Below are 27,408 nucleotides of genomic sequence, written 5' to 3' on the forward strand. Positions count from 1 at the left end.
TCTAGAAAAATAGTTTTTCCAGTGTGAACACAATGTGAAACAAATACAAGCTGATACAACCATACTTTCCTTTAACCTGTTGTATTGGGTTTGCATGGCAAGGTTTTGGTAGCAAGGAGGGGTTACAGGGGTGGCTTCTGTGAGAAGCTGCTAGAAGCTTCCCCTGTGTCTGATAGAGCCAATGCCAGCCGGCTCCAAGACGGACCCGCTGCTGGCCAAGGCCGAGCCAGTCAGCTACGGTCGTAGCGCCTCTGGGATAACGTATTTAAGAAAGGCGGGGGGGGAAACCTGTGTAATTGCAGCTGGGAGAGAGGAGTGAGAAGATGTGAGAGGAACAACTCTGCAGACACCAAGACCAGTGAAGAAGGAGGGGGAGGAGGTGCTCCAGGCACCAGAGCAGAGACTCCCCTGCTGCCCATGGGGAAGACCACGGTGAGGCAGGCTGTCCCCCTGCAGCCCATGGAGGTCCAGAGTGGAACAGACATCCACCTGCAGCCCATGGAGGACCCCACACCAGAGCAGGTGGATGTGCCTGAAGGAGGCTGTGACCCTGTGGGAAGCCAGCGCTGGAGCAGGCTCCTGGCAGGGCCTGTGGCCCCATGGAGAAAGGAGCCCACGCTGGAGCAGGTTTGCTGGCAGGGCTTGTGACCCCATGGGGGACCCATGCAGGAGCAGTCTATTCCTGAAGGACTGCACCCCGTGGAAGGGACCCACGCTGGAGCAGTTCGTGAACTGCAGCCCATGGGAAGGACTCATGTTGGAGAATTTCATGGAGGACTGTCTCCCATGGGAAGGACCCCACACTGGAGCAGGGCAAGAGCGTGAGGAGTCCTCCCCCTGAGGAGGAAGGAGCGGCAGAAACAACATGCGGTGAACTGACAGCAACCCCCATTCCCTGTCCCCCTGCGCTGCTGGGGGGGAGCAGGTAGAGAAATTGGGAGTAAAGTTAAGCCTGGGAAGAAGGGAGGGGTGGGGGGAAGGTGTTTTAAGATTTGGTTTTATTTCTCATTATCCTACTCTGATTTGACTGGTAATAAATTAAATTGATTTTTTTCCCCAAGTTGAGTCTGTTTTGCCCGTGATGGTAATTGGTGAGTGATCTCCCTGTCCTTATCTCGACCCACGAGCTTTTCATTATATTTTTTTCTCTACCCTGTCCAGCTGAGGGAGTGGCTTTGGCGCGACCCTGGCATCCAGCCAAGGTCAACCCACCACACCTGTCTTCCTGGCATATCAGCTTGGTAATGTCAAAACTACGTCTGTGGAGAACTTAACACTGCTTCTGGTCAGTTCTGAATCCGCAGTTTTGAAACAATTCAATGTTAAGTCTCTGTCAAGTTACAAAAGTTGCAAGGAAGAGCAAAAGACATAAACACAGGAGCTACTCATAGAGGAGGAAGGATCCAAAAACAGAAGCTGAAGGGCACTCAGAACAGGCTCTCTACATTGATCCACCTCCGAGGACCAATGGAGAATGAGCACCTTACCCTGGGAAGGCATCAGGAACACAGTCAGCCATGGTGCAACTTTACCATCGGTTTTCAGATGTGCTAAAACCTATCTAGAGCAAGTCTTCTTTCACTATCCGCTTATCTGCTAGCACATTGCCTCCAGCTTTTCCCATCACGCTGGTAAGACCTTGGATCCTCCAAGCAGTATTCAATCCTGTTAACAAATTCCATTAGTGTTTTCCAGTAGTAACAGCTGATTTTGCTCCTTATCCCTGACTTTCAGCTTTTGCATCTAAAATAACTAACAACTTGCAATTTCCAGCTCATAGGTTTTTCAAGTCCTGCTTCTAGGCAAAAAAGCAATCCTCTTGGAAACAGACACGTCCACTTTATAGCAATTTAAAAAATTATATTATGGAGTCCATGTTTATTGTCTGAATAATTTCTATCAAATACCCAGTGTACAATTAAATTCTTAATTGTAATAAATAAACTGAAGTTTTAAGCTAAACTCTGAGAATGAAACTATGTTTCTTTCCTTTTAAGGCATAACAACCTAAAATAAAACTGTGCAGGAAGAATTACATTTATTTTCAGATTTCCAGAAGTGCCATTTACAACAGCTGCTCAGCTTTCCATTGGATGTTAGCACTAAATTATGTGGATGCACAAGACATGTTGCCTCTTATAAACAGAAAAACACCTATTGAAAGTCACAAGACTGCAATAGAGCAACTTGCAGATAAGTAATGAATATACTTTTCAGAATCATTTCACACAGTAAAAGAACAATTGAACAGAAGAACTTAGATATTTAGAGGATATATTTATTTATCTAGTTCTAATTATAACTTTTCCACTTATGAATCCCAAAACAACATACTAGCACCAATACCACATCACAGACTGCAGCAAAATTACAGACACCTGGTACAACATTACCTTAGCTTTTAAATGCTGATATTCTCCCACTGGCAGAAAGTCAGAAAAGCAGAGGAGAATCAACTGCTATCAGGAACTAAATACTCTTGAGACAGAAGGGAACTAACTTGCAGAGTGGTGGGGATTACTTGTGTAAACTGTGTCAATTATGATAGTTAATATACTGTTATAATTACAACAGCAGAATTATTTATTCAGCTATGTTCAGCACATTCTGACCCTTGGCAATTGTGCCAGCAATCTAGATTGCTGGGATATGCTGTCCATCGATTAATTTCAAATATGGTCTGACTGAACTATTTCTAGAGTAGAAGTGCATGTTAAAATAAAATTTGGCTCCAACAGAATGCAAAACTTAATCTCCTCTTAAGCATTTAAAAAAATATATAAAATACCTGAACAAAAGCCACAATATGCAATCACTGACCATATATCAGCACAAGAAAATACTGAAAAAATCCATGAAAACTTAAAAAGTTACATTTATAAAGCATAAATAGCTATATTTTTATTTCACATGCACAAAAGACTTTTAAAAACAGAAACACATTAAGCTCCATTTAAAACTGGATGCTGCCTTATGATTGCTTACTATTCCTTAACATTCTCAGACAATGTATTAGATCTGGATAGTCTCATTTTCAGAGGTACTACAGTTAACAGGAATTCAAATTGCTCAGTGCCTCTGAAGAAAGCTGTTATGAAATAAGATAAACAATATTTGCTACACTTATCATTTGAAAACAACTTCTAATTGCTAAGACAAGAAGTTTATAGGTAGCACATCCTGTATAAGTAGAGTTGCACAGTTATACTTCATGTACCTGTACTCAAACATTATTAGCTTCAAATTTTAACTTACTAACATCAAATGCTTACATCTCAAATGCAGTGCTGCACAGGCACCTCTTACAGAAGAGCAGGGTCTGTTCATCTCACAGTTCCTCCTAAGTACAAAATCTCTATTTCTTTTTTTAACTCATATTTAAAGAAAAAGCATAGAAGGATGAGTTGTGAACTTACAGACTGACAACAAAAAGGAACCTCAGAGAAGCTGCTACAGGCAAGTAATTATGCTTTTTCATTTCTACACTGTACAGTAAAAGCATGAATGGAGATCTACATCATGGTCTTGCTATACTTTCTCAACTACTATCATTTCAAAAGATGTTCCAGATACTGCTTAAACCTCAGCTGAATGTGTCCTACTCACAGAAGGGGACTTGCTCTTTGTCATAAGTTCTCAAACAGTCTGGTATCCAGTGAGAAATGTTCTATGCTGGACCAGGTCATCTTTAGATCACTCAGTCAATGTAAGACGACAAGGACTTCTGAATCTTCCTGTCTGTAGCTCAGAGCAGTGGTTAATAGCTCAAAGTCAAACTGGCAGTCCTATAACATTCAGTATCTTTACAGATGATCTGGATGATGAAACTGGATGTATCTTAACCAAGTTCATGGAGAACATCAAACTGGAGGAAAGCCAGAAGGAAGAACCACCATACAGAGAGGCCTCAACATGCTGGAAGACTAAGCCAAGAAGTGCATGAGATTTAACAACGATAAACATCAAGTCCTGCACCTGGGATGGAATTATCCTACACAGCAGTAACAGCTGGGGACTGACTGGCCTGGTGTGTAGCTCTGCTGAAGAGGACCTGAGAGTCCCGGTGGATAGCAAGCTAACCATGAGCGAGCAGCATGCCCTGGCAGCAATGAAGAGAAACCATGAGAAACCTTGTTGAAATGACTCTCACTGCCTACCATAGTAAATGGCTAAGATATGAATCCAACTGCCTGTACAGTTCTGTGATTAACTACTTATTGCATGACTGAAAAGACCCTACGCAATCCTGTTTTGTAAAACAGAATTTGATAGCAATAATACCATTTGTTATTTGAGAATCTGGCCTCCCAATACAGTGGCCCAGTATACAAAGGCCCAGTGAGCCTAACAAACAACTCCTAGCTTCAGTGCTTCGATGTAAATGTTGTATTTAACAGCAGAAAGCATATCTTAAACTTTCAATCTAGCAGACTGAAATTCTCCACAGGAGCAGTATCTGCAACTAAGCACATGGAGGGTAAGCAAAGGTGAAATAGTCAGGTGTTGCTTGGGACTTGCCACCAACACAAAAGCCACAAATTTGTCTAAAAAAGGGGTATTTATTTTGCCTATAGAGTGAATGCTAAAGAGTCTGCTCTAAGCTGCATCCCAATGCATAACATGCATTGTGGCAAACTGTATTGCACAACTTACAACTGTGATGTATCCCAGAATCAGACAGCCTCTAGCTGCAAGTGCAAGATGACACTCAGGTGCATCATGAAACTCATGGAAGATCACAAACAGTCCTGTGATAGAAAGGCTCAGGCTTTTCCAATTATAATGCTCCTAATCCTCATCACTGAATGATAATAAGGTATAAGTTCTGAATAATTACTGAAAGTGAAACCAAAATATTTAGACTAAGACAGACTGATAACTTGTCTTAAAAGGTGAAGGATTAATTTAAGATTCACCTGCCCTAGTAATGATAGGTCAATACTCCCCTTGACCACAGGTAAGCAATTATTGCTACAAAGGCTTTCAGTGACACTTAAAGGACAAAAAGCAGGGCCCTGCAGTGGGATTTGTTTTGATCATCTATAAAGCACAGATATGTCCCATGAAGTCTTGACTTGGGTGTCTTGCAAGCCAATAGGGACAAACCAAAAAGGCCAACCTGAATTTGAAATTCTGACATCGTTCAGAAGCTGGAAATCTGCTGTGGTTTGAGTCTCAGGTTATCTACACCACCTTCCCCTGGATAACTGCAAAAATACCTGCTGTAATCTCTCTCACCTGTGACCTGGTTTTATGATTCTAATATACAGTAACATTTTTATGTTCCACAGCAGCAGATAAGAGGCCCTCAAAAGGGATAAGGAAGAGAGTCTGGGAGACAGCAACACTGAGATTTAGGCAGTAAAGCCTCCCCTAGGCTGTTTAAAACTCATTTGTTGTTAGGCCACCAAGTTTTGTAAAAGTTTGACAGTCTGCCCCCTAAAGAGGTGTTGAACAGGCTAACTGGTAACTCTATTAGAGAAGAAAGTGGCACTTTTGTCACTTTTTGTCATGTTCTCAAAAGGTCTAAGCACTGAGGGTTGTGTTGCCAAAGCACTAACTCCTGAAGTGTAGGCAAATTTACAGTGCCACCTGCATCTTCAAGGTTCCTGATGCCTATACTAAGAAAAGGATAACTGAGAGCGAGATGAATGGAAAATTATCAAATACAGAGGATAAACGGACATCTTTCTAGCGAAGTCTACTGATTCTATTCTAGTCTATTATTCTATTCTGATACTCTCTATTAATAGGAGTATCACAACTCTTTCCAAATCCTGAGATAAAAACAAAGAGAAAGATAACTGAGCAAGCAACCTGCAAATATGTTCAACTTATTTTGTCACATAGCTGAAAATCCAAACTGTAAGTAAAGAATTAATGTTCTTTGCAAGTTTCAATCTGCTTACCTGTTGAGGGAAATGGAGCTTTAGTTTGTTTCTTCCATTCAACAGATGCTGAATTTACTAAATGGGAAACATTAGGCTGAATGAACATGAAAATAATCACCCAGGAATGAGGTATTTCCAATCTACTCTTTTTTTACGTTGCACTCACAGTCAGATTGTCCCAAATAACATGAGCAAGACCTTAGAATGTCTCCCCTTACGGAGACTTAAGCGGCTTATGAGTATTAGAGGATGCCAATAAGGCTATCAAAATTTCTGAAGAAGAAATGCTATAGTCTCTACCTAAATACAAGCTTGAGAGTCTTTCAGCTTCAGACAGCCATTCCTTTGCAGTACTCTGAAGAAAACCGATGGGATCACCACAAGTTACAGTTACAGGTGAAGTACCATAGAGGACAACTCAGGACACTGAGAGGAACAGCACGCAGGGCAATTGTCTTCATCTTTTTAGCAGTCTGTATGAAGTTAGAAAGTACTGTTGTCAGTGCTAATAACCAAGGGCGCTGAACTTGAATGAACCCCTCCAGATGGCACTGTGAGCTGGAAAGCCTTAGAATTAGCATGGTTCTGATCTGGTCTGCTCTTCCATGTCCCAAGAATTTAAATAGGAACCGACCTACGAACAGCTAAGTTCATTACAGCTGGGTTATCTTCTGGACAAGGAATGGAAGCTAAGTGTACGAAAATACTCTCAAGACAAGTTACAATGACAGACACAAGTACACCAAGCGCATTTCAATGCTGGACTGCTTCAGGAAAAGCAATGCCTCAAACTAACTACTAAAAAAAATTGCCCAACTGGTCTTTTAAGTAACCTACTTCTACATACATGATTTATATATTGCTCCTATCTACTTTTTAACATTATCCTTCTCATACTGAATGCTGTGTAACTGCCTCTGCTGATACAGAGGGTGAAAAAAGCATCTGACCCACATTGGTATTGTATTTCCCCAAAGTGAAGAGGAAATAAGTGGATTGGGCCAAGCTGTTAGTGATGAAAATGAGAGGGCAATAGAAAGCTTGTTTCATGCTGCTCTCTAAAAAACCACAGATCATCCATGCGTTGAAGCCTGAAACATTAGGAAGTCTTTGTCACATCAAGGCCAAGGCAGCTGACGTAAAACAGAGCCTCTTTTACTCTGTGTTAAGTGAGGGAGATCACCAGTCGGGTGCTGTCTCAAAAGGCACGGTCTATCCTTTGCTTTTGCCCAGAGTTTCAAAGGCTTGGTAATAATGGGAAGGCAAAAGAGTTATGCACTGACAGAAATGCACTCCTGTTCCACTAGGTTTATGTGTAACACCAACTTTAATTAAAAACTGGATCCTGAAGCCTTCTTCAGCTAAGCTGAAAAAAATTCAATAGCACACAGACGAAGTCAGTCTTCAATGTCCTACAACCCTTTAAAACAATTTTTAGAGGGGAGGTGAGGAAGGAGGAGGAATTACCACAATGTTAACGAATGGATTAATGAATGTGTTTAAGAAAATATTTCAGCCCCCAGCAAGGAAAAATGTTTCCCCCTCTCCTCCCATAGCCTTTCTAAAAATCATCCAGCTTGCCAAAGCCAGGAAATTCCAGGCCAGAGCTAAAATTTGGTCAAATAAATTTTAACAAAGGAGACACAAATGTTTCAGTTACATTTCATCCTTCTAAAAGAATGAGGGGAAAAAAAAGTTTTACTACTTAATTTGCTAGACAGCTAGTTTTTAATGAGTCATATGATTTTCTTCACCAACTTTTTGAACTAGAAAACTTCACTGCTTTGCCATGTCGTTCCTCACATCTCATGAAAGTGTTTTGAAAATTTGCACCCAGGAGATGGGTTTGCATATTAATTCATTCTTGAAAATCAATCCTAATATGAAGATTTAGATACTCTGAAAGCATTAGTTGCTTTCCATACAATTACAGTACTGTTCAGCCCAGGCGGCCAACCGTATCCTGGGCTGCATCAAAAGAAGCATGACCAGGAGGTTGAGGGAGGTGATTCTCCTCCTCTACTCTTCTCTGGTGAGACCCCACCTGGAGTACTGCGTTCAGCTCTGGGGCCCCCAGCATAAGAAGCACATGGACCTGTTGGAACGAGTCCAGAGGAGGGCCACGAAGATGATGAGAGGGCTGGAGCACCTCTCCTATGAAGACAGGCTGAGAGAGTTGGGGTTGTTCAGCCTGGAGAAGAGAAGGCTCCAGGGAGACCTTACAGCAGCCTTCCAGTACCTAAAGGGGGCCTACAAGAAAGCCGGAAAAGGACTTTTTACAAGGGCATGTAGTGATAGGACAAGGGGTAACGGCTTTAAACTGAAAGAGAGCAGATTTAGATTAGGTGTAAGGAAGTAGTTCTTCACTGTGAGGGTGGTGAGGCACTGGAACAGGTTGCCCAGAGAGGCTGTGGATGCCCCTCCCTGGAAGTGTTCAAGGCCAGGCTGGATGGGGCTTTGAGCAACTTGGTCTAGTGGAAGGTGTCCCTGCCCATGGCAGGGGGGTTGGAACTAGATGATCTTTAAGGTCCCTTCCAACCCAAACCATTCTATGATTCTATATGATTCTATGATTGGACTGCATGAACTTGTTATCTCACAGCCCTTTAGAAACAAAAATACCGATATTTATCCTCAGGCACTAACCAACCTTCAGTGTTGTCATAATCTTCAAAACAGTCATAAAATTCAGTCACTAGGCTACAACATTGCAAAGACTTTCTATACGCCACCATGTTTATGTCTACACGCAAATCCACTAGACTTCAGCAGTTTAATAATATGTACTAACCGACAGTAAGTTACTCCCCAGCTGGACCCAGTTCTCTGGAGTGTTTTGGTATCCACATAAGGCAATGGGTAACTTCAGCTCTGACATCCATGTAAGGACAGTAAGCTCACTAAAGTGCAGGACCCTAAACAAGATGTAAATGTAGACAAGGTTCTATTAACTAAAACAGTTCCTGTTTTAAAAGTGTACATGAGAGCCTACAATATGATTTTAGTATCACTTTCCTACTGAATGAAAACACAGGATGTGATATGTTTTGCTGACACAACCAAAAGACAGACTCTAGGAAGTGAACAGACAATTTGATCTTTGGTGATTTAAATCAAGATATAAAATTATTATATCTTAGTAACACTTAGCAGCTAAACAGTCAGTGGTAGAGGCTATGACAGACAAAAGAATAAATAACATTTTTGAGCTCCAAAAGGTGACACAACCTTACCTATCATGGTCTTAGATGTATAACAAGATGATACCTCTCATCTTAATGAAAAGTTGTCAAAATTCTAAGTTGTCAGATATTGTGTTAGAACTTAAGAATAACTAATAAAACTAAGCCACTGGTGGCATGTAGTAGGCTAAATTAGGTAGGCTACACGACACCAACTGAATGGAAACTAGATTGCTGTGTATCCCCTAGTGGCCTAGGAGATACAAAGCAATCAAGACAAAGCCTGTGTTCAATAAATTCAATCACATGAAGATAAAGGTAAAACAAACAAACAAAACAAAAAAAGGCCTGGGACTTGCAAAAGGTACCACACCTTAAAGCCACTGGGACAGACTAAAGTAATGCCTACAAAATACACTTGGCAGAAAAATCATTAGACTGAAAGCCTTAAGTAGTACAATATTTCATAAAGATGAACTCTTCAACAAGATTCAGCACTGACATTTTTTGTAAGGTTGTACAATTACAAATTTGGTTAGGATTTTAAGTACTTTTTTCCCCACTCAACTCTTGATTAAGTCAGCCTTGTGAAACAAGTTGTCTTCCGGAAGTAAAAAGCAGATACAGCCCTCCTGAATAGAAGGCAAATGAGAGATAGTCCCCGTGCTACTTAAGCATTAAAATTATGTCCTAGCTTCCAATTTTATACCCACTTTTTCTTTCAATATTGTGTTTGATTCAACAAATTTATAATGCTAGGTTTTACATTTACTGCAGCTGATTTCAATAAACCCAGTGCAGTCAAGTGAATTACAACAAGGATCAGTTTTACTCATTCTTACCTACAGAACCATACTTCATAAATGGTTCACAATGAATTATTTAAACAAAGCATACAGGTGAATACCATACACCACAAGAAACAGAAATAAAGAAAGAAGTAATGGACATTCACAGATAAAAGCTTCAGCTGGGCTTCAAAAGAAAACTTGTTTTATGGCATAGTAGCAACTTAGTGGTCAAATATAGGCATTAAATCATTAACCTTTTCAGAACTTGAATTTCTGGAAAGCATCAGAGTCATCAGACACGTGTCAGTAAGTATGCTGCCTTCTGTATCACGAAAAAAAAATTTACTAACAATCTGAGCATTGCTTAGGTAGTTACTTCACTTTATTTCTTCTTAAAGCAACTGGTTTAGCACCTGTTCTTTAACAAGCATATAGTTATATCAGCTATTTAACTATATATAGTTAAATCAACAGCTGGAGACTCATTTAATTAATCCCTTGGAGTTCTTTCAGGATAACAATTTATTTTCAGAAAACAACTGCAATAGAGTAACAGAGTTAAGCATTAAGCATGTTTATTCCACTATATTTAGGTCTTAAAAAAATATTCAAGCCAAAAGAAATGTCTTCCAGAATAGGAATAGTCTAAAAAGCAATGAAACCATGTCATTAAATACTACAAAAAGTTAATAAATCTCTGTCTTGTTCAGTAATTTTCTTTACATGCTTCCCTTCTTCCCCAAAAAATAACCTTAGGAAAACATTCCTAAGATCACAAGGCAGCGAAAAAGTGTCTATCTTTTCCCTGAGCCCAAAGTAAGGCTAAACTCCTAAATGTAAATTTCTGTAATAATAGATGGAAAGAGTAAAGTCTCCTTCTGGCAAAAGAAAAATTTGTTTTCATGTCTAGTATTTACTAATTTTTCTCCTCAGTTACCACTCAATTACCATTTTTCTCCTTATTAACCACACATAATTGCAATTTATCCCTAAGAGAGCTAGTTTCACTTAACAAGCAGGAGCTATGTTTTTATTTTATGGGACCCCTAAAGTCACAATATGTTGTATAGTTAACTTCAGAGAGAAACAGTGCACTGACTTTACATAAATTAGCAAAATATACTACTACAAAAACAGTTCCTACAGAGTATCTTCAGATTCTTACTGCCATTCAATTCTCCTAGCCCCTCTATAAGCTTCTAGGAGACTACCAAGAATAGATAGCAATAAAAGCTATGAATTCACATCCTAGAAAACTGAGTTTAGTCCTCATTTTTGCTATGATTCTGAGAAAAAAAAAAAAAGTTATATAGTACACCGAACTTCCTGGAATGGGCAGAACAAGCCTGATCCTTCAAACAGCAGTTCACAAGGTTTCTCTAAAATCCTTTTAAACTCTGGGTTAGAGCAGTCCCAAATACTTTATAAAGTACCACTGAAATAACCAATTCTGACTTTGTCGTAGAACATTCTTCATCATCTGCAAGAGAAAGGCCTGATAGTGTCAAATCTGATTAATTTTTTCAGGAAAAACTTTAAGAACTTGCTACTACCACAAAATAACATTGATAGCTTAACAAGAAGTTACTTGAGAACAAATCTTCCAATTATTCAAAAGCTGGGCACAGAAACCTTTCATATTATTAACAAAATATTAAAATGATTGGTTCCACAAATCCCATACTATAACTTGGCAATTAAAATCAAAACCCATATAGAGTAGTTAACACATGATATTTAGACAATGCAATTTAAAATATCATATAAATGTTTTCTCTAATTCAGAAACATAAAAAAAATCACAATCTATGGCCATCTGTGCTTGCCAGTTAGAAGCCAACTATAAAAATACCAAAGTATGCAAAAGCAACAGTTGCCAGTATCTCCACACAGTGCTTGTCGATCAAATTACTGGCAACCTGCAAGTTTATATTTGTAACACAGACACCTTCTTCCGCTTATTAATTGTCTTATGTGTTTAAAAGCTAAGGTCGACATTTTACATGTTTATAAAGATTGATCTTTTAACATTAACATTAAACTATAAAACCAGAAAATATAAAGTTTCAAGAAGGAAAGTAATGATTCTCATGTTTCTAATAATAGGATTCTAAATACAAATTACTTGCACTAGATTTGATTTTGAGTATTACCAGACTGACTTATATTCTGGTTTAGATGCATTTATGCATGAAATAACTATAAGCAGAACACTATTATGTTTATGTTTTCAACTAGGGAAAAATCACCAGAATAAATTTACTTTCACCAGTTTTATGGCATTCCATACATTAATTTGAGTGGGTTCCTAATAAAATACTTGAAATTGATTTTCCCCCCACAGATACAGCTACATGGACATCATAGCCCAAATCAAAAAGGTGTTCTTCCCCACCCTCAGTAGATGAAAACAATACCCAAAAATACAGACTTATTTTGGAGAGCATGGAAAGATTTGACCACATCAGCCCATTATCACCTGGGATAACAGCTATCATGCTACCAGATAATATAATTCTGCACCTCAAGTTATTCTTATCTTGTTTCAAGTAAAACCCAAGATTATTACCTACTCAATCTGATGGCATTAGAAAAGCACAGTCTGGCTTAATTTAAATAACTCATGAAAAACAAAAATATTCCAAAATTAGGATTGCAGGTAGAAATCAATTTTGCCCTGATGTAGAGCATGCATGCGTTATGGCACAGTCTTTATATTTTTTCCCCATAGGATTGGCCTTAATCAGCACCCAGAGCATACTGAGATACTGTCATTTGTAGAATTACTTTCTCATTCACTGTAAATTGGAAGATGTGTAGAAAACAAGACAGGGTTCTGCAGGAGTATACATGATGACCTTATGTTGAAGAAAGGAGAACACTGCATACAAAAACTCTGTGCTTTTGCTATCTCTATCAATCTCCCTGCCAGTCATCAAAGAGATCATCCAAACTAAAATTCTTATGATGTTCCTCAGCTGTCTGTTCTTCAGTTTATAGTTGCATATCCTGGAAGAGGAGGAGGACCCCCAAACAACAATGCTGACCACTACTGTGAAATGCAGGATCCCTTCCTGGCTTCAACTTAGATCACACATCACCTTTTTTTTAATCACTGGAGGATCCTGCAGACTACTGTTACATCCCAGTAATGAAATGGAAGCTTGAAATTCCTCCTTTCTACCATTGGGAAAGCGTATGAACTTTATTCTACCTTCTTCTTTCATGCTGCTATGGTTTCATGAGTTTTCTGTCAGCTCATTTCTCCAGACTGTCAAGGTCTCTGAAAAGAAGCCCTATGCTTCAATTCATTAACCGCACTCCCTAACTTGGTATCATCCATGAACTTGCTGAAGGCATGCTCCCTCCTATTCTCCTGGTCGTTAATAAAAGCATCAAACAGTCCCGGCCACAGTTTCAACATCTGAGGAACACTACTGGCCACCAGCTGGACTTTGTATCAGCACTCTGAGCATAGCAGTCCAGATAATTTTCTACCCACCTTGCAGTCCACCTATCCAAACCACCTATCTCCAGCTTGGTTACAAATAGCCTCTAAAAGATCACATCAGAGGCCTTCCTTAAGTCAAGGTAAACAACATCCACCATTCTCTCCCCATCTACTGAGCCACTCAGCTCATCATAGAGGACAATTAATTTGCCCTTGATAAATTCCAATCGTGTTCTTGCCCTTCATGTGCCTGAACATGGCTTCCAGGAGGATCTGCTCCATCATCTTCCCTGAGACCACAGCCAGGCTGACCTTCCTATAGATTCCCCAGATCCTCCTTCTCGCCCTTCCTGAAGATGGGTCTGATGTTTGCTTTTTTTCCCTGCTCATTTGGAATCTCCTAATCACAATGTCCTTTCAAAGATGAGCAAGGGAATAGCCTTGTAACGATAGCAGCCAGCTCCTGCAGGATGCCCGGATCCATCACACTCAGTCCCATAAATTTGTGTACATCAACTTTGCTTAAGCGGCCCCCACCTTGACCTTCTGTACAGGGGACAACGCTTCACTCCCTCCAATTCTGCCATTAGACTCAGGGACCTGGGAAGCCCAAGGACAGTCCTTATCATTAAAGAGGCAAAGCAAGCCTTGAGTATTGCTTCCATGTCCTTTTGTAACAGATCATTTGTCAAGATCATTTTGAATTCTAAGCCTCTTCACCATGTTTGCCACCCACTTCAGTTTAGTACTGTCTACACATAACCATGCACTCTTTCCACTGCTAATAATGAAAATACTGAGTGACACAGGCCCCTGAAAGACTGAAAGACCATCTACTTTGAGAGTAAGCCATTAAAACAAAAATAATGGTAAGAAGAATTTTTTATTCAGTTGTAACCACCAAATGATGATTGGACCTAGACCAAGTCCTTAGTTTGCTTATAAGACCATGTCAAAGAGTGTCAAAAATCTTAACAGCACACTGACTTTCAGCAAGAAGTTCTGTCTGAATCAGCCCTAGTTACCTAAAGGCACTCTCATATTAACAGTTGTGCGGATCCCCAAGGACCTTAATGTTGACAATTCCTTTAGACAAGTCTGTTTCCTTTAAAGAGCAATCTTTGCCAGTCTTTTGAGACTCCCTAACAAGTATAAGCAGAGCCTTACTGATGACTGCAGCCTTGGTAGAACCAAGCATCAATGTAGCTTCCAGGGGGCCAGAGCTGGGGGTAATCAGCTGTTTCTCAAAAATCATGAATACTGATTAGAATCCTACAAGAAAAATTCTGACGCATCTAAAGAAAACTGCTGCTTCCTGTGGGATCCTAATCAATACTCCATTCCAGCTCATACAGTTTGTTCTTCCACAACACACTGCAAATAGTCAACAGCAAATTTTAGAGTACAGGGCTTTAAAGATGCAGTGATATTGAGACATCTAATGAAATGCATGGAGAGAATCTGTATCTGAAGAGGCTTTGTCCAGACTTCTCTATGTAGCTAACGCAAGAAAACTTAAATCACAGAAGCATTTACCATTTCTGGTTTGTGTTGATGGTGCAAGAAAGGGGCTGCAGCCCGCTGCATGTTTTTCCTGATCAGCAGGACTCCTACACTTCACAACAGTGCCTATTTTTCTTTCTTCCTGCACTGTAACATTTAGTCTACATGCTAAATGAGGAAGAAGAGTTTATTAGAAGTTGGCTGAAAAGGGCTGAAGAGAGTATTTTGTGGATGTTAGAGACTCAAAGTAAATTGATAGTTGATGCTTTTTCTATGTACTGCTTATATTACCCTGATACATGTAAATTTAACTTTTTCCTCCTAAGAGAAAAAAGAAAGAATTTATAATAGTAAAAAAATTACTCTGCTGTAAACAACTTTAGTTGTATTTATATAGAATACATCTAGGGTATTTTTCTCCTCTGCTTCACACTGTCCCTTCTTTAAAAAAAAAAAAAGTATCTATGTCAGAGATATTTAAAGATGAAAAATTGAGGAAAAAAACTTTAAAAGGTAGACAGAATATAAAGGAATGGAATAAAGCACAGTAAGATCTGAAGAGTTTTGCTCATATTTAATTTCTCATTAACTAAGAAGTCTGAAAGAAAAAGGCACCTTTAGAAACAACAGATTATGTCTAAATAAGACTTTATTAATAACCAACACAAGATTATCAGTTTTTTCAAGTTGACGAGCACCATGGAATTGATACAGAATTCAAGAGGTTACATCTTTGGCAACAAGACAATCAGCTTTTCAGATACAGATCAACAGTTTAAATTCTGTTCAAGCTAAGCAGGGACTAATAGCCACTCCTTGTTAATAAATACAAGTGATGTGACGACTTCTACCCAGTTGTCAAAGGCAATCTTTTCACAAACTTTAATGTCGAGGTTTTCAAAGTAGTCTGGAGAATTGAGATACATTTTTAGGAGATTATTCGCAGGCATTCTGGCCACCTCTGTGCTCCAACCCTGTGTAGAAACTGAACAAAACTTTAAATTTTCATTTTAAAAAATGTTTGGTTTTTTGATTATTTCCTTTAATAAATTGTAACATACTTTAAAACAAGTCAACCTCAGTTGCGCTTCATCATTTTCCCACCTTGTTTATATTATTTTTACATTAATTCATACCATGTGGCATGTCTGGCACTGAACGGACAAAGTGAGAATAAAGCCCCCAAACTCAATAGGTTTGTGCGAGACAGCGCAGACATAAGGAAAGAACCAACTGCATGAATTTCATGCTCAGTGTGCAAGACCTGACAGGCTTGTATTATTTTGACAGGCTTCTATTATTTTTTACACACTGCTGAATCATGACAGAAAAGCGAGCTCACAAAGACACTGATATTGCTCACAAGATCCCAGACTTGTCTGTGGACTAAATTGAATTCCTGGAATACATTCCAAATAATGAAGAAAATCTAGGAAACACATTCCCCTTTGAGGAGTCTTGTATCAGGATTTCCATTATCTCTTTAAACACAGCAAACTATGCTAGCTAACACAAAGTACTACTAAACGTACCAAGATAGGGTTTTCTTACCATTGTTATGGAGCATTATCTGTGATAGCAAGATATTTCTCCTATATACCTTTTAATTGAAAAAATATATTCTCAATGTATGGTACCAATGTTAATCAGATACCTCACTTAGACAATATAAATGGATTAAGAACATTTAAATATTTTTTCCTTGTTTTGTGGTTGGACACAGGAGGTTTCTTCACCGAGAAGTAAAAGTTTAAAGGACAAGTAAAAACTTCAGAAAACAAAACCAGGATTAAGGGATAATCAATTCTGTTAAATCGCAGCCTACCAGTGAAGTCAGATTTGAGTAAGCTCTTATGCAACTTACTCTGCTTATTCTCTGTAGCATCTATTTTATTAATATTTGCACAGAAACATACTCAGTCCCTGAATCCCATCTATTCCGCCTCTTCAACTCCACCAATCTTCTTGCTCTACAGCTCAGGATCGTAGTTTTAGAGATACGCTGTAATTTTGCCATGGCAGTACAGTTTTCATCAAATCTATGCTTTTCTCTGGAAATATCACCAAAATGGTATACAATCTCTTTAAAATTATTATATACAACTGTGGAGAGCCTTAAAATTTCTTCATGTTTTGAGATTTAGAAGCATGGTCCAAGACACTACCTTTTCTTTGTTTTGTGATGATGCTACAATTTAGGGTTGTTACAACTGTGATTTGATCACTCCCCCACTTTCCTAAGCTTAGTGTTTGGTTTCCAGAGTCTCACATTCTTTTGCCCAGCTGACAACTACTGAATTTGTTCTATCTGGAAGCTTGTTGGGGTTCCTTTTCAGAAGAGGGGGGAAGAAGGAAGACTGACTCCATACTTCCAAGAAACCAAGAATTCTAAGAAATCTTAACATTTTTATTCATTCTTCTGTCTTTTCTCCACTGGTTGTAGGAAAGGTAGTTTATAATATAAAAATGTTGGCTTCTCAGGAAACCATGTGAAAATGCAGATTAAGGTTTCTTTCAAGAAAGAGGAACACCAGAACCTTCAACACAATATGGCATGTCGGCACTTTGCAGTCAACATACAAGTGTCTCATCATCATAAATTTCAAGATCTATTTACTTTATGTTTCAGCATAGTATTCAAAAGACTGCAATTATCAGATGCGTTTCATTGAACTGCAGTACGTTTATCAATGCGTCTTTGCAAATTCAAAATGTCACGTTAGCTGGTACCAGTAATGAAATGATTTTGAACAAATACATAGCAATACATTGAAATCTCTAGCTATGGGGCAGATATTTAAGACAGAGCTTTCAGCCCCTAAATTAGGATTCCCAACAACTGTGTTATTAGTATATAATCTTATATTGCAATATAAGGTAGGACAACTAAGTTGGACCTACTTCAGCAGCCTTTTTTCTTTTGTCCTCATTTTCATCAGATTTTTCACTATTCCAAACACTAAGATGCTACAGTAACCATATATTATTCTGCAGTTAATATTTCTGTACATCAATATTTAAAAGCACCTACTTGTTTGGTTATTTCCTGTGGGGAAAAAATACAGGATTTTCTGGTAACACCTACATATGCCAAAAGGTCCAATCTACTTTCCTTGGCGTATCAGATACTTTTTACTGAAAGTACTTTAGAAAGAATTTGTGGTCGTGATCATGCTTATTTCCAAATCAGTATAAACAAACAAACTTGCCTAGATACTGTTATAACTGAGGGAAACAAATGTTGCAGTCACCTCTGTTTTGCTGTTGCAAGACCCATACTAAGAAAATAAGTAGTTGGAAAGCAGACCATAGAAATGAGGGAGAGACGAGTGCTAAAATGAAGAAAGTCTTGAATGTAGGCAAAGAGCAACTTTGTGCTTTCTTTTCTGTAATTCCTCCTCTTTCACACGGAGCAGCAAGAAAACATTTTAAATTGTGTTTTTACAATGCAATTTCTTGCTTTCATAGTGCTACTAACAATACTGTATTGTCTTATTTCTCTATTTTTATGAAATTCACTGAGCATCTTGGATTAAAGACCAATTTTCCCTAAACTGGCTATAGAACAAAGGTTATTTTGAAGTGATATTCATCTGCATCCTCAGAAGCAAGCAAGTATTAGTTTAAGCTCATTCTACCTTGCATCACTACTGTAAGGTAGACAGCTACTTTAGTGCTTTGAACAAAAGGGTATATTGACAATAACATTTAAAACAAATAATCAAGCCCTGTACTGAAAGCAAGAATAGATCTCTGGAATGAGGGAAATGGAGATCAAAACCAGGAAATAGAAGAAAAATGGAGAACACACTTAGGAATAGGAAGAGTTCTAGTAGTGCCAATTGAAAGAGAGAGTTGAAATCCCAGATTTCAATTCAAGTACTATTTTTTCACAAGGACCCAATAAAGTCCAGAAGAAACTTGAACACAATGGGAAAAAATTAAACTTTCTTTTTCTTTTTTTTTTTAAAGGTAAAAAGAACACTGAGAAAACTGTAAAGAGCAGGTAGTTCTATTATCTTCAAGAGAACAAGTAAATTCTACTAAAAAACTCAACATTTAAGCTAGACATGCCAATTTTTCTGCTATTAGAAATAGAACATGTCTGGAAAACAGTTTCACAGATTACCTTTCTGTTTGATCTTTCATCCAAGCTTATGTAGCACTCCAGTAGCAATAAACTATATAGATAAAATATATTTACATCTCAAATGTATATAAATCCTTTTTCTATGATAAAGTACAGAGATATCCACTGTTCTGAACAAAAATAAAAGCATGCACAGTGAGGTGAACACCTTGCTTTTTGTTTCTCTCTCATCTCTACTCAATTTCTGCCCTATCTGCTTTTACTCAAAGAGTTTTAAAACCACAGGTTTTCTCTCCAGGGTAACATTCAGTCCTTGTACCTGTGATTTTTCTCTTCAAGACAAAAAACAGTTCTTAAGCTTACTCATGTTCATTATCAAAATACACACAGACAATTCCCCATACCTCCTACTATTTGCATATAGAATTGACAGAGATGCAAAGGAGAGGGAGTGGATTGAAGTCTGTAAAAGAAGAGGAGACAAAAACCCTACAAGTTCAGAAGGACCTGGGAGAAGAAATAATTTAGCAATAAAAAAAGGAATGCCTAGGAATTAGGTACAGGTTTGTGAGGACCTTCACGTGCAAGAAAAAGGGCTCCCTCAAGCAAATTGTCTTAAAGGCCATTTCTTCATTATAGTATTTTTTCATAGTTCCACTGCACTCTCCTGCTTCATTATAAATAAAGAGATTAGGCAGTCTCCATTCACACCTGTTGAGCTAAAGCTCACCCACACCTTTCCAGGTGACTCTTGAGAGTTAGCCTAGACTCCCCTCCAGTTGCTTCCTCTCTTGTCCATTAATACGCACACAGCATCTTCAGATATAGACGCAGCCCAGCATCATTCTCATTCTGTGAGCTTTTAGCCCATAAAGCTGCTCTCCTCCATACTTTATGAACAGTGATAGCAATGACTAGGGCATTATGATGCAATTAGCACTTTGTGATATGGCCGAATATGACTTTTTATTTTAAGAGAAAAGCAGAGTAAGAAAACGCAGACTGAAAAGGAAATTCTTGCTTCCAGGTTTCTGGAATTTTAATTATCTTTGTTCAAGTTTTTTGAGGCAGACAGAGGATAAACAAAATGCACAGTCTACACCTGAAAGCAAAAGAAGATGTGTTAGTAGGCCAGCTCTTTAATGAAATGTAAGGTTTAAATGTATTTGTCTTCTGTGATGAAAAACTCTTCATAACCACTGAAACACTGCTTTTTTCCCCTCTTCAGGTAAATTACAGGGAATTTAAAAGGACTGTGTTTTACAAACACAATCTATATGTTGAATTCTTCTGGGGGTTTTAAAGTAGAGCTTTAATCACTGTGGCACATAATTATTCCATGCTTCGCTTGAGTCTTATTTTAAAAAAAACCTGATGAACAGCTTTCCTTGAGAAATCCAAAACTTCTCAGTCCAAAGAGGCCAGAGATGAGGAAGTAAAATCTTTTTCTCTGCTCAAAAGAGTAAGACTTAAGAATGTAAACATTCTCAGACTCTTAGACAATGCTATTTTAATAATACGTATCATTTTCATTTTCAGCCACTTGAAATATTCACATGCATGACCAGAAGACAAAATATGCAATTATTTCTTTTTACTATTCAATTCCTGATGATAACTTGTCAAATTACTTCTACAACCTGTAATACCTGTCCACTGAGTGCCATTAGAGCTTCCCAAACCAACTTCACTGTTCTGTCTGCTCAGCGATTCTCTGGTATAGATCAAAAGCAGTCACACTGCTTATTCTGTGCTCAAGTGTTTAACTAAACCAGTTCCCTAATTTCTTAAGGTTCTTCAACAATTACATGATTTCTTTGAACACCTCAACAAGAATGTATTACAAATATACATAGAACCTTTGAAAATCAGGACATTAAGTTATGTATTTCTAACATTAGACCTGAAATCCTAGGCCAACCTGAGAGAATTTACGAAGTAAATTACTGTCTTTCCCTCACCCATTCCCCCCCCCGCCCCAAAAAAGCATACAGCTAGGGAGTGTGCCCTTTCCTCAAGACAAATTTAAACAGGAGCAACGCACACATTTAAATACTTTGCAAATAAAATTTCAGCACTGTAAAATGGACCATTCTACAAAACTCGCTATTGATGGTTTCATATCTCTCATTTTTACCAGTTACAATAGCTGTGTTTTTCATATATGTGTGTGTATAAATTAAATCAAAATATTTTTTAAAATTTCAAAAGCTTTACCAAAATACTCTCAGCCATTTTCTCACAAGGGAACCTGAGTCCCTGATGTTTTTATTCTGAAGCTAGCAAACTACATAGTTTTGAAAGTTGATCAAAATAGTGCAACATCCTGATAAGAAAAGCCAGCTACTAAGCTGTTAAATACATACATAAAATTAACATACCCAACTACCATAAATAGTATCCACTGTAATCTTAGACGAGATTTTCAAGCAAACTGATGCACCGAGACGTGTATATAAATATCACACCAAGATCTTCAATCACTATCCTCTGTAGTCTTTTGTAAGACTAGGTATATCTACTCTATCTCAGGCCATCAACATTCTAGAATCTCTTCAGCAAGGCACATATCTGATTGATTTCTAAGTTCACTGTGTTTTGGGGCACCGATCAACTTAACAACATGTATCTATATTTCTGTTGCTGGCAAACATGTTCTCCTTTCAACCTTCCATCACAGTCAACTCTATTTCCCTTAACTAGCATTTTGACACTTTTCTTGCTCCACCATAATCAGATCAGGATCTAAGATGAAGAAATTCTTGTTTGGGGAGAAGGTAGTTCTATAAAGGCACAGAGAGACCATTTTAATGGGTAAGGGAGACAGACATTTATAAAGGCTGGGTTAATATCCAGCACATTCACCTTGTGGCAAAGGAAAATGAATGACTATAGGTCCAGAAAAAGGACATGTAATTTACTGGGTTTAACTTTGTGCCTCCCTTGCCTTTGTGGGTTTGTAACAGACAGAACAGCAACATATGGTGCAACTGCTTCATAATAAAGACTTGGTGTAGTCTCCAAAAGTCAGCAGGTATACATGAATGTTGGTGAGCTTCTGTCAAGAGCTTTTCATTCCATTTTTCAAATGATGTACTGGCAAAGGCTGTGTGTTCGCACTGAGAACCATTCTGCCAGGTTTGAGTACACTTAGCACCTTTCAATCAAGGTAAGATTCACAACGCAGCTTCTCATTTCCAGTAATAATAAAGGAGGACTCAAAAGAAACTTCCCTTGCAGAAAATCCATTTGTAATATACTTCTCTGTAAAAGATCTATGTGGGGAGACAGTGTCTTAAGAAGACATCAAGAATAAACAAAGTTCCATTGCAGATAAATTCACATAAAACCAAACTCCACAGCTGGCCTACTTGACATTATGATCAGAAAACAACCAAATGATTGCTTTACAGAAAGTTCATATTGCTTAAAATGCATATACTGAGATTTGGCAGTAGTTAGCTACCTACCCTTCAAGAAAAAATAAAAAAAAAACCACAACAAAACAAACAAGAATCTAAGTCCCAATTTCGAATAATAACTCCACTACAGTGTACCAGCCACCTCTACGGCGCCTACTAGACTCTTTTACCAGCCTCCCAATTGCCAACATTCATCGTGCAGTTTATGTAACATCTTATTTATATATAAAATTTGTAATTTCAGGCAGATGCATCAAGGTATCTGCAGTATAGCAATACTTGCGCTTTTAGCACAGTAACAACACATACTTTAATACACTTTTCCAGCTATTTTATTTAAACCACATTCAGTGGTTAGGCTCAAAAGTTTTTTGGATGCTTGTTGCTGTGGTTTGCAGAAAATATTCATTGGAGCCAAGCAGTTTTAGGAGACATACCGATTATGCTACTGTCAATGTGTTTGTATCCTTGAAAAAGAGAAAAGCAGCTGCAGGAGCAACTCCTGCTTCCATTCTCTGCTAACACAATTTCTTCTTTTCTGCCCTTATCAGTAACACTTGTCACTGGAAGACTATGACCTAGTCTCCACAGTACAACACATTTAATCACATCATTCACATGTAAAAAAAGGAGTAAACGGTACACAGAACACCAATGAAAAATCTGAAAAACTAACACTGCTTTTACAGTCCCTTCCCATGTAACTCAGATACAGCTTTAAAGAGTTATAATGACTTATACCACAAGGGATGTTTAAAAGCATGGAATATGAAAGTCTTCAGGCGAATACTTACTTACAAGAACATCATTAGTTTTTAGTCAGAAAGGACTAGAAGAAGGGTGAGAGTTATGACAGCGCTCCGAAAATGTAAAATAAATTAGTAAGGTGTGTACGTGTCTTTTCTAAAAGTAAGAAGGAAGCCATTGAATTCCTGCTAGAGTCCTGGCTTTTGGTTCATTTTTCAGTAATTGTCATTAACTTTCTGCATTAATCCCAGGCCAACATGGACAGAAAATTGTAAATTCTCTTGATAAATTCTTCATTGTGGTTTATAATACTGGCAAATTTACTTCAACCATTTTCTTTGCGAACTACTTTCTAATTTTCTGCAAAATAATTAGCCAATCCGGTGTGACAGAATGTACTGCCACCAGTACCTGATTTGTCCCAGTGCCTTTTAATAGTACTGCATAACATTGTGTAAACACCGTTCTTGCTCCAAGCATTTAAGAACAGGTTTTCCTATATAAACATACAGCTCCATCTAGAAGAGTTTCCCAATGTACGTTTCGAATGCTCTTTCACAAGAAACAGAAACACACTAAGTTACAAAGTTTTTGTCTAATACAGCAAAATACCTATTTGATACTTCACAGACGAACTACATTATCTTTTCCATAGACCACGTAAACAACACAGTGATGTTTCATAGTTTCATCTTTAGCTTGTCTTCTTGTTGGCTGTACTATCAGCTCCTGCCAAGTTACATGTGTATCTTTAGCATGAATGACTGACTTACAAACTTCTAAACTCTTATCATTTAGCAATGACTGCCAGAAGGAACCAGACGATACCTAATGTCAAAACACTAATTTTATCTTATTTTCCTACGAATACCATTAATTATCTTATCTCATTGACCACACCAAAGCTTTCTTTGAAGTAAACAAAGAGGTCCTCCTAGAGCGTGGTAACTCTGGTCCCTTGCCCAGAAGGCAAAGTGCTTTGCAGCCGGTGTGTACTGAGCCATGCTTAAAGAGTAAAATGATAAGCTCCCTGATTAACACTTCGGTAAGCCCGCAGGGCACCGTCTGAGCCGCCTGACAGCCCATAAGGCGGTGACGGCTGAAAGCGGGTGTGCAGGCACCAAGGGCTGCCAGCGGCGAGCGCACAGGGTGAGGTCCTACAGGTGACTCACGTACTACCCGGCATTTTCAGACAACTGGTAAACGCACCTCACCGCATCACTGGAGGCATCTTTAATCCTCTGCCTCCTAAGGCTCTCTCACGGTATTAGTACCACCCTGAGGAACAGCTGTCGGTTTTATACACTTCCTTAAAGGTTTACAGGGAGTTTCCCAGGCTTAAGAGGCAAACGGAATTCGTGCCTCGGGTGCGAAGCGGTAAGGAGGTTAGCTCTCCTCCGCCTCGGCTCTTCCTCCAGCTGGCGCCACCAGCGGAGCGGGCCCCGCAGCGGGGAGCCGCCCGGGCTGTCACCGCCCGCGCCCAGCCCTGCGACGGGCACCTGTGGCGTGCGCCGCGCGGGGCCCGCTGTCACCGGCCACCCGCTCCCGCACCCCGGCCGAGGAACGCCGCTCGGCCCCGCACCGCCCCGAGGCCAGCGGGGGGAGCCCGGGGCGCTCAGGGAGGACAGCGCAAAGCGCCTCCTCCGCCCGCGGCTTTGTTCGCGGCGGGGCCCCGAGCCGAGCCCCCTGCTGCAGCCACGCTCCGCCGCCGCCCGGCCCGGCCCAGCCTCGCTATCCCCCCCCGGCCTCACCGCGCTTCCCTCAGCCTCCCCGCCACGCCGCCGCCGCCGCCGCCTCCTACCTTGGCTTTCCCAGCCTCCAGCTTCTTCAGCCGCTCCTCGTCCTCCATGGCGTCTGTGCAGGAGAGCAGAGCGTTACCGGCAGCGGGAGGCGGGGCCCACCCCGCCCCCTCCCCTCAGCCGGGGCGCACACGCTCGCTGTCCCGTCCCGTCCCGTCCCGCCTCACAGCGACGACAGCTGCCGTGGCAGGGCCACCGGCGCCGCCATCTTCATCTCCACGTAAACACGCGGCCGGGGAAAGTGACGTTGGGGCCGCCCGCTCCTCCTCCTGCCGCGAGCGCCTCCTCCCCCCCCGAGCCCCGGCCGCTCCGAGCGCCTTCGGCCGCAGCGCCCCCCCCCCCCCCCGGCCCGCCTGGCGGCGAGTCCCGCCGGAGCTGGCCCCGGCCCCGGAAAAGCGGCTTTGCACCCCTCCAGGCCGAGCGGGGGGCACGTACCCACGGCGGGAGCCGAGCGACAGCCAGCCGCGGGCACGGCCGCAGCCGCCGCGGGGGGGGGGGGGGGGAAGACGGAGGCAGCGGCGGGCACACGCCCCTCCACACCCCTTCTGGCTCCTGCAGACAGAAAGGCGGGGGGCTTTCTCTTCCCACAAAAGAACTGCATCGGCAAGACGCCTGCAATTTGCTGTTGCTTTGATACAAAGGTGTGAACAGACAATACCCGAGTTCTGCAAGAGTGCTGCCTTCTGCTGTCTCGCAAATCCAGCCTCTCTGGCTACAATGCTGATTTTGACACTTTTGATTTTCTAAGTGTTTTCTTGCTCCTACGTGCGGCTCACTAAATTGCAAGCTTCCTATAGCATGGATCTAAAGCTTGGAAATACACGAACAAGCTTTCTGAGCATGTGTCACAGACTATGTAAGGATGACAACAAAGGATGTGTAGCCCCTCTGTTTAAATTACTTAATATGCACTCATCGTGCCAGACGAGTTGAAATAGGTGTGTTCAAATCACAATGGGGAATATGGCACGTGGCAATTAAATGCTAATAAAATTTCTATACCTCAGCATTTGATACAAAGCAATATTCTGGGATTACTTAATATTGTCTACTAAATGTGTGCCTTGCAAAGCTAACAGCAAATTTGTACTGGGAAAGACGGGAGACCTTATAGCAGCCTTGCAGTACCTAAAGGGGGCCTACAAGAGGGACTTTTTACAAGGGCATGTAGTGATAGGACAAGGGGTAACGGCTTTAAACTGAAAGAGGGTAGATTTAGATTAGGTGTAAAGAAGAAGTTCTTCACTGTGAGGGTGGTGAGGCACTGGAACAGGTTGCCCAGAGAAGTTGTGGATGCCTCATCCCTGGAAGTGTTCAAGGCCAGGTTGGATGGGGCTCTGAGCAACCTGGTCTAGTGGAAGGTGTCCCTGCCCATGGCAGGGGGGTTGGAACTAGATGATCTTTAAGGTCCCTTCCAACCCAAACCATTCCATGATTCCATGATTACATGTTCATGATGTGCTTTTTCTTTCAGTTACCCCTGAAGTCGGTTCCATTTGTGGTGGTGTGACGGATGGCAGAGGCTTACACTTTCCTGGCAAGGCTTTTTTCCTTAGTGTGTAACAGCTGCATGTGAACAAACAGAGTCCTTGTTCTGCATTTGGGATCATTCTGCTTTATTAAATGTAAAATCTAAAATCTTTCTGAATTAACTTAGATCTCGGCCTTGCTGATCTTTTTAACACAATTCATTTAGTATACCTTCTTTCCTCATTTGAATTTTCCAGCAAAGACCAGATACGCCCAAAACAGAAAAAATGCCAAAAGAAAACATCATTTGCACAGTATTACTGACCAGAACCAACACAAAAAATATTAGGACTCCTAGCAGCAGACTTCCACACCCATATTACTGCCAAAGTAAACTAAACCTGCAATCTGAAATTTTAAGGATTTTCCACTCCTCCTAAAAGACATTACATTTCATGGAAAAGTCTGAAATAATTTGTTGATCAGTACACGTAATGTGCATTCCTGTATTTACAAAAGAATGCCCTCAACCTTCACTCAAAAAGGAAATGAATACAATTTATGTCAAACGAAGAAGACACCATCCATGGTAGGGAATGACAAATGTCTGCATTATACTTTGTTCCATATTTGAAGTAAGCATATGTTTCAGTTAAAGTTCTCAGACTTTGCTATTTCACTAGAGGAAAAGCATGTTATAGAGAAAAACAGCAAATGAAAATGAAATTAAGAATTAATTAAAGAGGAAATATTTTTATAGAAATACAAATTTGAGTTCATTCCTTACAAATATGTTCTCAAGTCAATAAAAGAAAGTACTTTATGCAAAGCCTGTACAAATGGAAGTTTTTCCCAGCAATTACAAAGGCCCAGAGGCCCTTGAGGGAAAAATAAATCACCTTTTCTGTGCCAATGACATTCCTCTTGGCTGATGGAGGCCACTGTCACAGAACTAGCTGTTAGGTGTCAGTAAAATTTCACACATGCATGACACTATGATAGTAATTTCTTAATCAGTAAATATCCCATTTAGAAGATAATTACAAACTTCCCAAATCCCAT

General features: G+C 40.0%; 1 protein-coding gene across 1 annotated transcript in view; it reads right to left on the minus strand.

The window, feature by feature from the left end:
• Nucleotides 1-24,934, minus strand: part of AKAP9 (A-kinase anchoring protein 9) — a 122,702-nt gene extending 97,768 nt beyond the window's left edge. Inside the window, 1 exon segment of the mRNA XM_050892833.1 lies at nucleotides 24,879-24,934. Coding sequence (XP_050748790.1) covers nucleotides 24,879-24,926 — 48 coding nt within the window. The 5' untranslated portion in view covers nucleotides 24,927-24,934.
• Nucleotides 24,935-27,408: the final 2,474 nt, after the last annotated feature.

This window comes from Gymnogyps californianus, chromosome 2, assembly GCF_018139145.2.
Source record: "Gymnogyps californianus isolate 813 chromosome 2, ASM1813914v2, whole genome shotgun sequence".
Lineage (NCBI taxonomy): Eukaryota > Metazoa > Chordata > Aves > Accipitriformes > Cathartidae > Gymnogyps > Gymnogyps californianus.